At 46.9% G+C, this 14283-nt stretch overlaps 3 protein-coding genes across 3 annotated transcripts; all 3 read left to right on the plus strand.

The window, feature by feature from the left end:
• Nucleotides 1-1905: 1905 nt before the first annotated feature.
• Nucleotides 1906-6061, plus strand: pigv (phosphatidylinositol glycan anchor biosynthesis, class V). The gene is made up of 3 exons (XM_056592506.1): nt 1906-2318; nt 2574-3737; nt 3863-6061. Exons 1-3 carry the CDS (start codon nt 2256-2258, stop codon nt 4154-4156), a joined length of 1521 nt encoding a protein of 506 aa, XP_056448481.1. The 5' UTR covers nt 1906-2255; the 3' UTR covers nt 4157-6061.
• A 595-nt stretch (nt 6062-6656) lies between these two features.
• Nucleotides 6657-13175, plus strand: zdhhc18a (zinc finger DHHC-type palmitoyltransferase 18a). Its single transcript, XM_056592507.1, has 10 exons — nt 6657-7338; nt 7455-7615; nt 7984-8133; nt 9356-9493; nt 9672-9723; nt 10361-10463; nt 10617-10729; nt 11182-11314; nt 12141-12204; nt 12794-13175. Exons 1-9 carry the CDS (start codon nt 7100-7102, stop codon nt 12180-12182), a joined length of 1131 nt encoding a protein of 376 aa, XP_056448482.1. The 5' UTR covers nt 6657-7099; the 3' UTR covers nt 12183-12204; nt 12794-13175.
• On the plus strand, nt 12436-13171 carry LOC130384247 (uncharacterized). The gene is made up of 2 exons (XM_056592356.1): nt 12436-12459; nt 12794-13171. Exons 1-2 carry the CDS (start codon nt 12436-12438, stop codon nt 13169-13171), a joined length of 402 nt encoding a protein of 133 aa, XP_056448331.1.
• Nucleotides 13176-14283: the final 1108 nt, after the last annotated feature.

Here is a 14283-nt window from a genome sequence, read left to right on the forward strand (position 1 = left end):
GAGGAGGAGGAGGAGGAGGAGGGGGAGGGGGGGGTAGGAAGTCGGGGGGGGGGGGGGGGGGGGGTGGAGGGGGGTCATTTTTAATAAAGATAAATAAAATTAAAGTACATAGCTGAAAAACAAAAACTGTAACCAAAGTTGCTGTCTCGTTTACAGTAAGTTTGGGAGACACGGTTGTGCCCTAGCACCCCCCCCCCCCACCACGAGGAGTCGTGGGCTCGCCAGAGGTGAGCAGGGGCAGAGTCAGAACATGTGGCCTCCTGGTAACGAGCTGCCGTAAAGGGGTTGGCTTCTCCCCCCCCCCCCCCCCGCCCCGCCCCAGGACAACAGCAGACCACACCCCCCCCCCCCCCCCTCGCTGTCCATCCCCATCTTCACCAGGTTGGCCTGTGCAGTGTGCAGTAGATTGTAGGACATTTTCTGTACCATACTGCTCCGAGTGTAAAGCATACTCTCACACACACACACACGTATATATACACACACACACACACACACATATACACACACGTATATATACACACACACACACATATACACACGTATACACACACACACACACACACACAGGTATACACCCACACACACAGAAGCTGACACATGTGGCTGTTCCTAGAGTTCCATGGTCATTTTAGTCGTTTTTTTTTTTTGTCAAAGAGAAATAAAAAAAAAAGAGAAACACGACGGCTTTCTTCCCCAAAGTATCGAGAAACCTACAACACCCTGACCTCCTCTCCTTCATCCCTTGATTGTATGAATCCCCCCGTAGGAGAAGAAATCACCTCCGTGGGACTTTGTTTTCAACTTCAGATACAGCGTTGCTGTGGTGTATATATGATGTTGTACATTACACTTCTCCCCCCCCCTTTTCTTGGTGTCTGTCTCCCGTCTGTGTCACTATTCTCACCGTTGTTGTGGGTGAGGGATTGAGGCTGACGAAACGAAAGGACCCTGGTTCATACTCACCAGGCCTGTTGGAACACCCCCCCCCGCCCCCCTCTGCTCTCTCACTATAGTACGGCAGAAAGCTCTCATCTCCCGGTACAACAGAAATAAACTCCAGATGAAGTACACATTTGACAATTCTTTTCTCCTGTAATATGGATTCTGCATATTTGTATTTCAGACTATGTAGCTAAGACATCATGTAAATTCCTCCCTTTTCCTTTTTTGGCTCAATGAATATCATTTATTCAGTATGAAATCTTTATACTATATGTTCCACGTGGTAAGAATAAATGTACATTAAATCTTCGTAAGCTGTTTACTGGTTTCGTTTCTCTGCATGTGATGTTTTGTGTTGCGCACACGAATAAATTTGGTTAGAACCGTGGGTGCTTCTGCAGTTGTATTGGCACATTCTCAAATTGGTCCAAAAAATAAAAGGATCACGGAAGGTAATGACAAAGAGTGAACTGTGGGCCCAAGATTAAAACTATTTGAAATGTGTTTTATATATATACAGTATTTTTCATTAAATCAACTTACAAATGTACATTGACTATTCTACAGCACCTTATTCGGACTCATAGAAACATAAATACCACCAGGGAAAAACATGGAGGATAATATATTTTTACCACATTGAATTTATCACAAAATATATACATATTTAATTGCTAAAAGTCATGAGCTAAAGTAACCCAGACTTTATTTAACCAATAAAAAAACTAAAATAAGTTTTTTTTCAAAACGAATGCTTCAAAGAAGTAAACGTCATTTTTATATATATATATATATAAGGAATTTGTTATGCGGTCAATGGCAACGAAGATGATTAATAGGTTGCTGGGAGACTTGGATTCGTGGAATTGCTCGAACATAAATCAGCAAGTTTAATAAAGAGACTATTAATTATGAATACAAAATTAATATGACCCCTAATTAAATTTTGTCGGAGCAACTTAAAAGACATTTGTTCGGTAACTTTTATTTTGAAGTTCGAGTTGAGAAAGAACCGGAAGTGAACATTTCAATTGAAACCTCTGCCGCTGCTGCAGAACGAGGACATGAAAACAATGAGATCGTCGTGCGTCAAGATGGGAAGTTAAAATGTCATTGATGCTAATCGTCTGTTTTGCTTTGTCCGAAAGTGTAAGACCAAATAGCCATGTTCTGATTGACTCCATGTTGTCTCGAATTAAAAAGATGATGGGCTGAACATTCATCTTGCACCATTCTGGCCCTTGTCTATCAGCTGGTGCAATGCATTTTATAACCAACCTTTGGCCAACATTATCTTGTTTGTTGTGACCATGGATGTCAGAGTAGTTCTACATTTCGCCATCGTTACAAGAGCTCTGTCTCTGTTGTTGCAGGTCAGTTTTGTGCTTTTATGGAACATTTGCTGATGTAGTGAACTCTGTATTGCTTATTGTAATCGACTCGAAATGAGCAGTATGATTCATACTAGCATTGTTATGGTTCAATATATATTGTACTTAGTTAATGGATATATTTCATGAAGCAATACCTTTTGGATAGAAATAATTGTAGTAAATGTGTAGTATGTCGCCAGACAGCCAATTCATAATTGTCACTGCTGTACATTCAAAGATGTTGTCTCTATGCAGGCTCTGTTAAATGCTGCCATTCCCGATCATGAAGCCGATGCCTTCAGACCCCCAAGAGTCGAGGAGCCTCTGTATTTGGACTCTGCTGTGGAGTGGTGTTTTGGCGGACTTTCTCATTGGGATGCCGAGCATTACCTCTTCATTGCCGAGAGAGGTTACCTGTATGAGCACAACTTCGCTTTCTTCCCCCTTCTCCCGGTGATTCTGCGCGGCCTGGCGGAGACGCTGCTGTGGCCCCTCAGCGGTTGGCTGTCGGTGAGGGGAAGGCTGCTCCTAGCGGTTGCTGTGGGCAACAGTGCCCTCTTCCTTCTGAGCGCTGTAGCGTTGTATGCAATGAGCAGAGTCGTTCTGCAGGACAGGCGCCTGGCTCTCCTCTCCAGCCTGCTGTACTGCCTCACTCCCGCCAACGTCTTCATGACCTCGGGCTACTCGGAGAGCTTGTTTGCCGCGCTGACCTTCGGCGGCCTCTTCCTCCTGGAGAAAGGCTTCACCTTCAGGGCCTGCCTCGCCCTGGGCATCGCCACGGCGGCGCGGTCCAACGGCCTGGTGAACATCGGGTTCCTGCTGTACCTGCCGTCGCTGAACGCGCTGTCCCAGATCCGCGCGTACCGCACCACGACCACGGGCCGCGGCAAGGCGCTCCGCTACGCGTGGGTCGTGGCGCGCCTCCTGGTCACCTCGCTGCTGGGCACGGGCCTCATAGCGCTGCCCTTCTGCGCGTTCCAGTACTACGGCTACCGGACGTTCTGCACGCCGTCCACCGCCCTGGAGCGCGTCCCGCCGGCGCTCGTCTCCCTGGCCAGGAGGAAGGGCTACCGGATGCCCGACGAGAACGGACCGCCGCCGCTGTGGTGCATGAGGCCGCTGCCGCTGCTCTACTCCCACATCCAGGACGTGTACTGGGACGTGGGCTTCCTGCGCTACTTTGAGCTGAGGCAGATCCCCAACTTCCTGCTCGCCCTGCCCATGGCCAGCCTGGGCATCATGGCGGCGTACGCGTACTACCAGGCCAACCCGGACATGTGCCTCAGACTGGGGCTCTGGGAGAGCGCCCGGAGGCGCCTGGACAAGCCCACGCCGGGGTTCTTCAACCCCAAGGTGTTTGTGTACGTGGTGCACTCCACGGCCCTTTTGATATTCGGGACGTTGTGTATGCACGTTCAGGTAAGCACCTCCCGGCCTGGATCGGCGTATGACTTGCATTAAAGGGAAATATCTATTCCTTATTATTACATTGTGATACCGATTGCCTACGGCCTCTTCTGATCCCGCTCCTTTTTTTGGTCCAGGTTCTGACCAGATTCCTGGCGTCGTCCACGCCCGTCCCTTTCTGGATCAGCGCTCATCTCCTCCTGCTCAACGAACCGCTGCTGCACCGGCGGAAGACGTCGGTGCCCAATGTTCAGCTGCGGGCGCACGACACGTCGAGGAGCGGGGCCACAAACCCGCTCCACAACCCCGTCAGTGCACTGCTCCCCCACTGGAGGCACTGCTCAGCCACCACCCAATGCATCCTGGGCTACTTCTTATCTTACTGGGTGCTTGGCTTGGCGCTTCATTGCAATTTCTTGCCCTGGACTTAACACACTACACGCCTATTTACTCCTAATGCAATACTTTTCAGTGAGGGCTGGGGGGGGGTCTTATTTTACAATTTATTGCTATAAGTCTTTTTATTTCTCATAATCAAATCACAGTTTAAGCGTACAGTGTGGAGGATTTAGTGGCATCTAGCGTCGAGGTTGCATATTGCATCAAACTGAGTTCCCCCACCTCCCCTTTGCCCCAACTCTACCTTTCCAAAGACGTAACTCTGGCCTGTAAGGGGCCAGTAACAGCAGTAGTAGGATTAAGTAGTTGTTTTCCAAAAGGTTGTCATCTTCTATGAAAGCATTGAGTAGCAAACCTTCAAGTGATGAGATTCCTTGATGGATTTATAATTCGCATGTAAAAGTAAGGTCAACGTTTATAAGTAAGATAGTGTTTATGATTTTTTAAATTCTCTAGAGCCCATAGTCCATTCTAGAAACATGTCGGTGCACTAGGCAAGCTCTGTGGAAGAGTACCCGCTCCCTTTGTAGATAAAAGGCCTATTCTAAGGTAACAGAACACAACTATGTATATTTCCATGGGATTATACACTTCAAACATACTTATGATACTTTATCCATTTCTGCCAAGTCCGTTCCGCTATGCCACTAATTCTACATACTACACCTTAAAAGGTCAAAGCCATAAAGTAAGGACTTAATTGCATGATATTTCATTACCAACTCTCCATATAAAATAAATGGCAACCAATTACTTAAAATACAGTGACAGGATTATTAGTAATTATATTTTTCTTTCGTTTCAATTGTGATTCATCATTGCATTTCCACAGCTTTCTCAAATGTCGCAGCTAGGAGGTTTCTGGAAATAAAAACTTGCGTGCTCGCAAAAAAGTTACTTTAAACTTTTTGCTTTCACATTTATTTATGTCTGAGATATCCTTATCTTCTCAGATATGTCTCATTCGAAAAAAAAAAATTAAATAATGGAGAGGGATAATCTGGTAATCAATATTTGTAAAGTTTTATGTTGAATCAAGTACGTTTGTTATTTCATCACAGTGGTGGTCTCAAATAGCCTCACAGGCCAACATGATGCAACACGGCCCTGAAAAGGGGAAGGGAAAACTCCCTAAAACCAAAGGGAAGTGGCCTTGCAATGACCAACTGCATTTATGACGAATGGGCTGTCAAATGGTTACAAAAAAATAATTATTAATCTCGGAAGATTTCAATGTGATTAAATATGTTAATTAAGTAACAATCTATTACTAAATGAGGCATCACAGTGGTGGTTCATCCTAAAATCCATTGATAAAAGCCCTATCATACTGTATTACTAAAGTTACAAACTGGGTTTCGGTGGCGAAACTTTATATCTGGGAGAAATTACCGTTTATCGCCAAAGGTGTCGCTGATGAAAATGCAAAAAGAAAAAAGGTTAATTATTATCTGGATTATTTTTAATCTAAACAAACTAGTGATACATGTCTACGCATATAAAAAAAACATAACTGCTTAACCTATAGTTGAAAATGTAATTGGTCTACAACTTTTTGGTCTTACAATGAGGCTCTATGGATTATTGCATTATTAATTTAGCCGTCATTAACCAATAAAAGAAACATGCATCAGATAGGAAGGTGAGTAAAAAGGGGAGTATGTTATGGTACAATGTAGATTAGGAGTAGCCTGAGGGATAGAGACAAATTCGCATATGCAAAATCAAGTAAATAAACCATGAGCTCGCCTGCGTTTCTTTCACAATGTTTCTCCAGATAGTTTTTTCTGCCCTCTACTGTTCTGTTTTTAGGAAGCATAAACCAGCTTCAACGGCTCAACAAACAATCGACTTCCATTTCAAGCATTGAAACACATTATTTCTTCCCAGATGAGAAGATTTTTTACTTAAACATAACTAAATGTGCAATAACCTTTGCCTATCAACGTGTAAGTATGGAGTTACATGTACACTGACCTCACCCAAAACAAGACGGAACTCTGAGAGATCTGAGGACTGAGGCTTTGTCTTGGTTCGAAATCAGTAAATCAGATGTTCTGTAACCTAAAAAAAGATTTCAGACGCAGTCTATCAGTTATCTCTGACACTTCTCTGTGTCTCCACCTTTCAAACCCTCAAACAATAGTGTGGAAATGAAGAAGATAAGACTAGCTTTTTGTTTTCGCTCGTCCTCACTCACGAACATGTTCACACTTGACTTTAACAGTATTTCAACATGTATGTGAGCAAAATGCCCGTTTCATCTATCAGAAAAGTGGCCCTTAAAGCCACTAAGGCATGAAAACATCCAAATATTCCACATTCTGGGCATATTATACGTCTTGAAGGGCAATTGGGATGGCTCTTTTAGAAATGGATTCAGTATGTGAACCAATGTGAGTTGTAGGAAACTATTTAATTATAATCAATCTAATTAGGCCTACTACATATTCATAAAGGCCTATACAATTTCTATACTATCGTACTTATTTCAACTCATGTCCCAGTGGTGTGAAAGGGGCGCCACCTACACCTGCTGGGCCTGTCTCAGGTCTGAACAGAGCCAGACCCGATGCTGGAACCCAACCTCACCTCTGGATGGGAGCGTCATCGTCCAAACAGTGACGTAGGCTGGCCGACGCTTAAAGAAAAAGACACGCCAGACATTTTGTAGTGTATCAATGACACAATAACGGGTTTTATGAGTGAAGGTTAATGCTAATCAATGGATTCACCATCGCAACAATGGTAGATGTTCTTACTTTAGAGAAGGGATTCAACTCGGGTCGACCGACGCTGTGGGACTAGCTAACGGTAGCGCCTCGGCTGCTACGCTAACCGCTATCCTCAAGTCGCCGATACAGGATGAATGGCTGTCTTGAAGAAGTGGACGCGTTTTGAACACAAGTTATAGCCTGTCGTGTCAGATACATGTGCCTTCAGCCCCCCCTCATACGCTGGACTGGGTCTTCACCATGAAGAGTTGTGAGTACCAGCAGATAGACCCCCGGACGCTGTCCGCGTCCAACCCGTCCGCACAGAGCTGCGCCGGCGGGCAGAGCAGCGCCCAGCGGAGCCGGAGGAAGTGGGAAGTTTTCCCTGGAAAGAATAGATTTTACTGCGATGGACGAATAATTCTCGCCAGACAGAGTGGGGTCCTCCCTCTGACACTGGGCCTTATTGTTGTGACTTGTGGCCTTTTCTTTGCGTTCGAGTGAGTATAACTATGCTTATGTACAATTACAAGTTTGTGTCAAATACAACACTCATACACTTATTAAAGTAACCCCGAATACATGCTCTTATGGTCTCTGGTGTCTTCCCCGGCAGCTGCCCGTTCCTAGTGGAGCATTTGACCGTCTTTATACCTGTGATCGGCGGAGTGCTTTTTGTATTCGTGGTCGTCTCCCTTCTACAAACCAGTCTCACCGACCCGGGCATACTACCCAGGGCAACGCCAGACGAGGCAGCAGACGTTGAGCGGCAGATCGGTAGGACGGGGTTTTGGAGATGCTTACTGGGGGGAACACAGATGGGACGAGAGGGGTTTACCTTCTCAATTCATGGCCAGATGGAACCGACAGCAGAGGACCATTTTCTGGTCCTAAGTAGATTACTGTCTGTTCAAAGACATTGATGGGAACAATTATCGTGCAGTACTCGAAGGATTTCTGCAGTCTGTCAGTCCTATCATATTATTACCCAGTATCCCTTCAGTATCGGTCGCTGAACCTATAAACACACGCTATAAAATCAGCTCATATGTCATTCATCACATATACATGTGTTTTATGTATGCCTGTGATTCTATTGTTTGTATTTATTTGTATTTTTCCGTTCCTTTGGTTAACCTTGGAAGACACAACGGGGACGTCTTCGTACCGACCCCCGCCGCGCACACGGGAGATTGTCATCAGGGAGCAGGTGGTGAAGCTCAAGTACTGCTTCACCTGCAAGATGTTCCGGCCTCCCCGGACCTCCCACTGCAGCCTGTGTGACAACTGTGTCGGTGAGAATACATTTAGTTTCTATGTTTCCTATGCCGTCCCATGTTGTGTCAGTAAGGCTTAGATGTCAATGCACATGAATGCATCGACAGCCATCCATGCAGTCTGTATTTAAGCGTTCTTCTCAGCGATACACCGGCCTACATAGTCATTGTTGCTACATGTCAACTGCTCACGCCGTGGACGTCAGTTGAGTATGTAGTCCGTACACTGCTTGAAGAATGTGGCCAGATGTGGCCCAGAACACCTCTTAAAGCCGTCTGTGCGATCGGCTCAAAATGCGTCTTGGGTGCATTGACTGTTGACACATATACTGAGAACTGTCGACTAGCGATCGGATCACCCAAAACCCCCTGCTAATGCTAGGTGTGAAGAACAGGGCCTATGATTAATTGATAAAGTTGTTATCTATCTTTATTCTCACTTGAGAAATTCTTAGGGTTGTCTTCTTGTTATGAGAAGTAAATGTTTGCTCCAGAATGTTTTGGTGAATGTGTGGTGGTGATGTCTGTATATTTCTCCCCTTCAGATACCCGTGTCCTTTCAATGCAATTCTTGTTATCTGTGTTCGCATTTCACCCTCTGGCATAAAAACTTCCCGGTTAAAAAAAAAAACATGTTCAAATATGGCGCTGGGAGGAAGAGAAGCCCTGTTGTTGTTAACTTCTGCTCAAAATGGTGTGTAGCGATGGGCTATGTAGCGATGGGCTATGTAGCGATTGTCTATGCATGCATTACTCTACAGCCTGGCCCCTGATGTACTTTAGCCTGGACAGTCAGTGGTATCTGACCTGAACGCCAACAGGTATCATGTCTTCATCGCAACTTATGTTCTTCCATCCTCAGTGCTAGACATTGGTAGTAGCCTGAGCATACAAAGCACACCGGGAGAAGCCTGGCGGGCACCTGTGCTCTAATGACGTAGACACTAGTCTGTTGTGCTCAGATAGCCGTCCGCACTGTGACGCCATCGGATCCGAAAGACGACCCGACCGCCGGTCCTTCGGGATGCCTTCGTTCTAGCTCATCTGATCGCCCTTGCAATGTGAGCGAGATCTGTTCTGGGACTGTCACAGAGACCGGGACAGTCGACGCCTCCTTGCGTGATTTGGATGATGAGAGTAGCAGTGAAACGACCCGTGTCACCGTGGCCATGGAGAGACTCGATTATCTTAACTTGCCGCTCATTCATCGCCGTGAATAAAAACCCGCCGTTTCCTCCAGAGCGGTTCGACCACCACTGCCCGTGGGTGGGGAACTGCGTGGGCAGGCGCAACTACCGCTTCTTCTACAGCTTCATCATCTCCCTCTCCTTCCTGATCTCCTTCATATTCGGCTGCGTCATCACCCACCTTACCTTACGTGAGTATAGGCCCTTCGTACACACATGGTATGCACACTTTATTACTCAATAGGAACATCTGGTAGACACAATAGTTAAAGAAATGCAAAGTTGACGTGTTTTGCCTTATGCCTGCTCCTTATTGGATACTATTCAGAATATTGATAATATTGTTGTTATATTTTTTCTATTCTATAGGCTCCCAATCAGGGAAAGGTCTTGTCCAATCGATCCAGGAAAGTCCTGGAAGATATCCTTTCTCAGCGTCATCATTCACCCCCCTCCAGCGAATATCATTTAGCATCATCATTACTGGTTTACCATCACCATCACACCTTAAACATCAACTTACCCTTTAAGAATCAACATTATCCCTCAAACATAATCATTACCACTTTATTATCCCTTCAGCATCATCATTACCCCGTTACCATCACATTAACCCCCCCCCCCCCCCCCCCCCCCCCCCCCCTGTCACCAACAGCTCCGCCTACTGAAGGCGACGCATGCAGTCAAAACAAAAGCGTACCTAGAGATAAGCACGCCGCGGTGACGAAGTGTTTCCTGTGGCTCCTCTGCCCTAAGCCTCCGCATAATAGGATCACAGAGGGCCCAATCAGAGGGCTGTTAGGCAGATGGTCCTCGAGGAGGAGGGGGAGGCCTGGCTGACTCACGTCTCACTCACAGGATGTGGTCGCCGACCGGTCAAATAGATAATAACGAATGGAAATCGCACAAATTATGATGCGCCGCTTTCTTCTCTTTTTAATCGTTCGGCGGCCCCCAAATGTGAATCTAACCCAATCGCCGACTGCTTGTTAAAGTCACGGTCGGCCCGTGAGGCTGACGCGCAGACGCTTGTTGAGCCTTGACCCTCCCACCCGCACCGTCGTGGAGCTGGTCATCTGTTTCTTCTCCATCTGGTCGGTGATGGGCCTCTCGGGCTTCCACACGTACCTGGTGGCCTCCAACCTGACGACGAACGAAGACGTGAGTCCCAGCATGCACCGCTCCTTGTCCTGTAGCCCAAAGCAGCGCTTTGGTGATGTGGTCGGTTGATGATGACGTGACGTGACGGGGGGATGTAGCATTGTTTCGATAAAGCCCGGGAAGGGAACACACGGCTGTTGGTTTGTCTTCCAGATAAAGGGCGCCTGGTCCAGTAAAAGAGGGGCGGCGGACAGCGTGAACCCGTACAGCCACAACAGCGTCTTCACCAACTGCTGTGTCACGCTGTGTGGGCCCATGCCCCCGAGGTAAGAAGACCTGGCCCATCGCTCGCACGCCAGCTAATCCGTCTCTCGAGCGGTTGGTGGTTTAACTATAGCAAATATTATCCACTAGCCTATACATGAGCCCCGTGTTCATTATCGGACCGCATTATGGGCAGGAGCCTAATTAAAACCCGACGTAAGTTGGCTACAATTCCGACGAGTTTGATTGACAGAAAACTGTTCGGCTGAGAACGTTATGAGTGCAACGCGCAAGCATATATAAAAGGCCTATAGCCTACCAAAACCAAAACAGAGTGTTAATAGAAAGAAAACTCATTTTTTAAACCTCCAAAAGACCTGCCCCGCACGACCGCCGAATAGTCAGAAAATTCCGAGTCGGGCACAGCCCTACATTGAACCCGCCTCAGAATCCTCTCATCATGCCTCAAGTGGACGCCGCCCACTCACCCGCTCTCCCCGCTTCCTCCCTCCAGCCTGATTGACAGACGCGGTTCGGTTCCCCACGACGACCCGTCCGCCGCCGCCGCCGCCGCCGCCGCCGCCGCCGCCGCCGCCGCCCCAGAGCTCGAGCTGCCTCCTTTCATGGCCAAGAGCGACACGCGCATGGTAGGACGACCCGTCTCCCGTCCACTCACACCCCCCCTCCCGTCCGGGTAGCCCTCCAGAGACCCCCCCCCCCCCCACCCCCACCCCCCTCCCCGTGTGTGTCGTGGTGTAGCCGGTAGCTGGATCCTGAGGTCCACCGGGCTCGAAGCCAACAGCACCAACCGAGGCTTCCACGCGCGGGCTCATGAGATAAATGACGACTTCATTTCAGTGGATATCCGACACTTTTATCCTTGTTTACATACTTTTAGTGTAGTTTTTGTTATAAAGAATATAGAAATATATATATCTACTGTGCCTTATTTTTGATCTACTGAACATAAAGGAAGTGCTACTGAGTTGGTTGTGTTTTTTTTTGCAGGTTTGTATGGAACCAAATGAGTTGTGAGCGAATGCTCTTGTGCTGGCTTATTCCTAAACTCTGGTGTTTCGGATTTGGGATTTTGTGATGAAACGGTTTTGCACAGCACTGCTCAAAGTGTGGCCGAGCTGAAATTGATTATTATTCCTTCCTACACAAATGCTATCGCAAATCAAGGTTTTTATTTTTTCACTATATCACGTCATATCATTTCAAGGTTAAACATGTTTTTTTTTTTTTTTTATGCTTTAAGTTAATAAATAAACATTTTATATGTTTTTGGACTCTTATTGAAGTTTAATGCTTTTCAACTCTCCTATGTTTAATACAATGTGAACATTTTGAATGCCTCTTTTATTTGTATGTGTATGCCACTCTGGGAGTACGCGTCTCCCCAATCCACGGTCGCCTGGTAGTTTGAATCCTCCGTGTTTGTTGTGCTGTCTCCCCGCCCCGCTCTGGTAGGAGGAGAACTGTCAGGACTTTGCTTTGTCCTGCACGGCCTGAAGGCCGGCCTGCCAAAGGAACGGTAAGAGCAGGACGGAACCACCATGTCCCCCCAAAAAACCTCAGCTCGTCCTCTTCACCATCTCACCGCCCGCTGTGTGTGCCACGCCTTCAACCTCGCTGTCGTCCTTTGTCGCCTGTGTTTGTTTATCATCTCTTGGGCATCTCTTCTGTGTTTTTTTATTTTTTGATCATTCTTCTTTTCCACACACTAAGCCCGGTAGAGGATGGGGGGTTTATAGGGCCAGCGGTGATGGTGTTGGGGACACCGCCCACCGTATATCCTCATGCCCTGATTTCTCCCATCTGCGATCCACAGCCTTGTTCTGCTTCACATCACTCCCTCGGCATAAGACGGAGGTTCTGTCCTCTTGCTCTCTGTGTACTTTGTGTTCTCACCTCGTCTTGTTCTAACTTCCCGGGCCCGGGTGCTCAACTCAACTCACCTCACCGCATCTCATCGAAAACCTCATCGACTAATCATTATTAACCGCTTGCTGTTCGAACTGTTTGGTTTGTTCGCTGCTGCTAGGCCTTCGAGTCAACCCCATCAGCCGTTCCTCTCTTTTGGTTGTTAACCGCTTCTTTTTGACCTTTCTTTCCCTCCTCAGAGCCCAAAGGAGCTGCTGGAGAGGGTGGTCCGCTCGTCAGAACTCTGCCTCCTGGGTCGGCCCCCCGTCCCTAAGACCGCCGCCCTCGAACCGGAGGAGCCTGCACCCCGAGACCCCCGCTGCTCCTCCTGTTCCTCCTCCTCCTCCTCTTCCTCCTCACCTTCGTCCCCAGGCTGCTGGGAGGGACAGCCCCCCTGCCCCCCCCCCCACACTGCCGCTCCCTGTCACCCGTACGGCCGGGGCACCCGGAGGGGGTCGCCGGACTCTGTTAACCCGGCCTTCCGCCTGGCCTTGCCCTCCCCCACGCTCAGCCACGCTCCCCTGGTGGTGGTGGTGGTGGGGGGGGCGGCCGGCTCCGCCCCCGTCCCGCCGCACTGAGCGGGATCAGCTGGCTCGCCCTGCTGCGTTAAAAGCTCACGCCAGAGAGGATTATGGGAAATGGTGTTTCTCCAAAGGTTCAAATCTCAGGATTTCCGTTGCCGATCGGAAGTTGATTTATAGTTTATATTTTTGTTCAGGTTGGAGGTAAACTTAGTCCATATATGGTGTGTGTGTGTGTGTGTGTGTATATATATGTGTATATATATCTATATATAGATATATATATTTGTATTCTTCATGCCACACTTGATAGTATCAAGAGTATTAAACAGCCATATCACATCCACAGAACCTCATATCTTCTCTTTGCAGTGGTTCTAGCCCTAGAACCACCACTGGCATTGGGAGGATCATATCTGCCTTATTCACAGTTATTATGTTCTACGCTGTTATGCAAACCAAAGGCTCCAGTGTTGGACTTCTGCGTGTTTGGGGGACGGGCTTATTTCTTACTTCCGCGATTGGCCATTTATGAAACAGTTGCAACCTGCCGTTGATTAAGATCATCAGAGCTTCATTTTGTAGATCATTCACATTCATTGAGCTTGGTTTAAACTTATGGATGAATTCTAGTTTGTTCTGAATTACTGTGACCGCATGGTTGTTTTATTTTTATTTAGTATTTTCTTTTTTTATTAGAAGCTGCAAAAACTTGTGATGATGGACTTTTTTTTACTGTGAGAACAGTATAATAATACTGTTAATGAGCGTTAATTGGTTAAGTTTGAAGGGTATTTACTTTTGTATTATTTTTTTAATGTAGCCTACTGTGGAAATCACAATCTTAAATCGCTGATATTTTGGATGTCAAATTAATGTTTATTTTTTACTTACGTTGCATCCAAAAACTTCATTTTAAAATCCAAATTATATTTTCGATTGACTATGATTTTGAAGGTCGATCTTTCTTTTTGTCACATTACATACCAAAAGGTAACTTTTTTAGTTATCGAAACTCATTGTGCAAGTCTTGGTAGTGAATGAACTTGCTAGATTCGACATGTGGGTGGTTAGATCGTATTGCCAGCTGAGTGAACTCGTGGTTAAGCTAGCTGATGCCTATTTTAAGCCTACAAAACACAGCCAGCGCGAGAGGCATGAAACTAGAC

This window comes from Gadus chalcogrammus, chromosome 6, assembly GCF_026213295.1.
Source record: "Gadus chalcogrammus isolate NIFS_2021 chromosome 6, NIFS_Gcha_1.0, whole genome shotgun sequence".
NCBI lineage: Eukaryota > Metazoa > Chordata > Actinopteri > Gadiformes > Gadidae > Gadus > Gadus chalcogrammus.

Bases quoted from the DNA above. Each gene is read 5' to 3' on its own strand.
- pigv (XM_056592506.1), top strand. From the start codon at position 2,256: ATGGATGTCAGAGTAGTTCTACATTTCGCCATCGTTACAAGAGCTCTG. The intron at 2,319-2,573 runs GTCAGTTTTGTG...GTCTCTATGCAG, and splicing joins CTCTGTCTCTGTTGTTGCAG to GCTCTGTTAAATGCTGCCAT. The intron at 3,738-3,862 runs GTAAGCACCTCC...TTTTTGGTCCAG, and splicing joins CGTTGTGTATGCACGTTCAG to GTTCTGACCAGATTCCTGGC.
- zdhhc18a (XM_056592507.1), top strand. From the start codon at position 7,100: ATGAAGAGTTGTGAGTACCAGCAGATAGACCCCCGGACGCTGTCCGCG. The intron at 7,339-7,454 runs GTGAGTATAACT...CTTCCCCGGCAG, and splicing joins GGCCTTTTCTTTGCGTTCGA to CTGCCCGTTCCTAGTGGAGC. The intron at 10,730-11,181 runs GTAAGAAGACCT...TCCTCCCTCCAG, and splicing joins TGTGGGCCCATGCCCCCGAG to CCTGATTGACAGACGCGGTT.
- LOC130384247 (XM_056592356.1), top strand. From the start codon at position 12,436: ATGGTGTTGGGGACACCGCCCACC. The intron at 12,460-12,793 runs GTATATCCTCAT...TTCCCTCCTCAG, and splicing joins TGTTGGGGACACCGCCCACC to AGCCCAAAGGAGCTGCTGGA.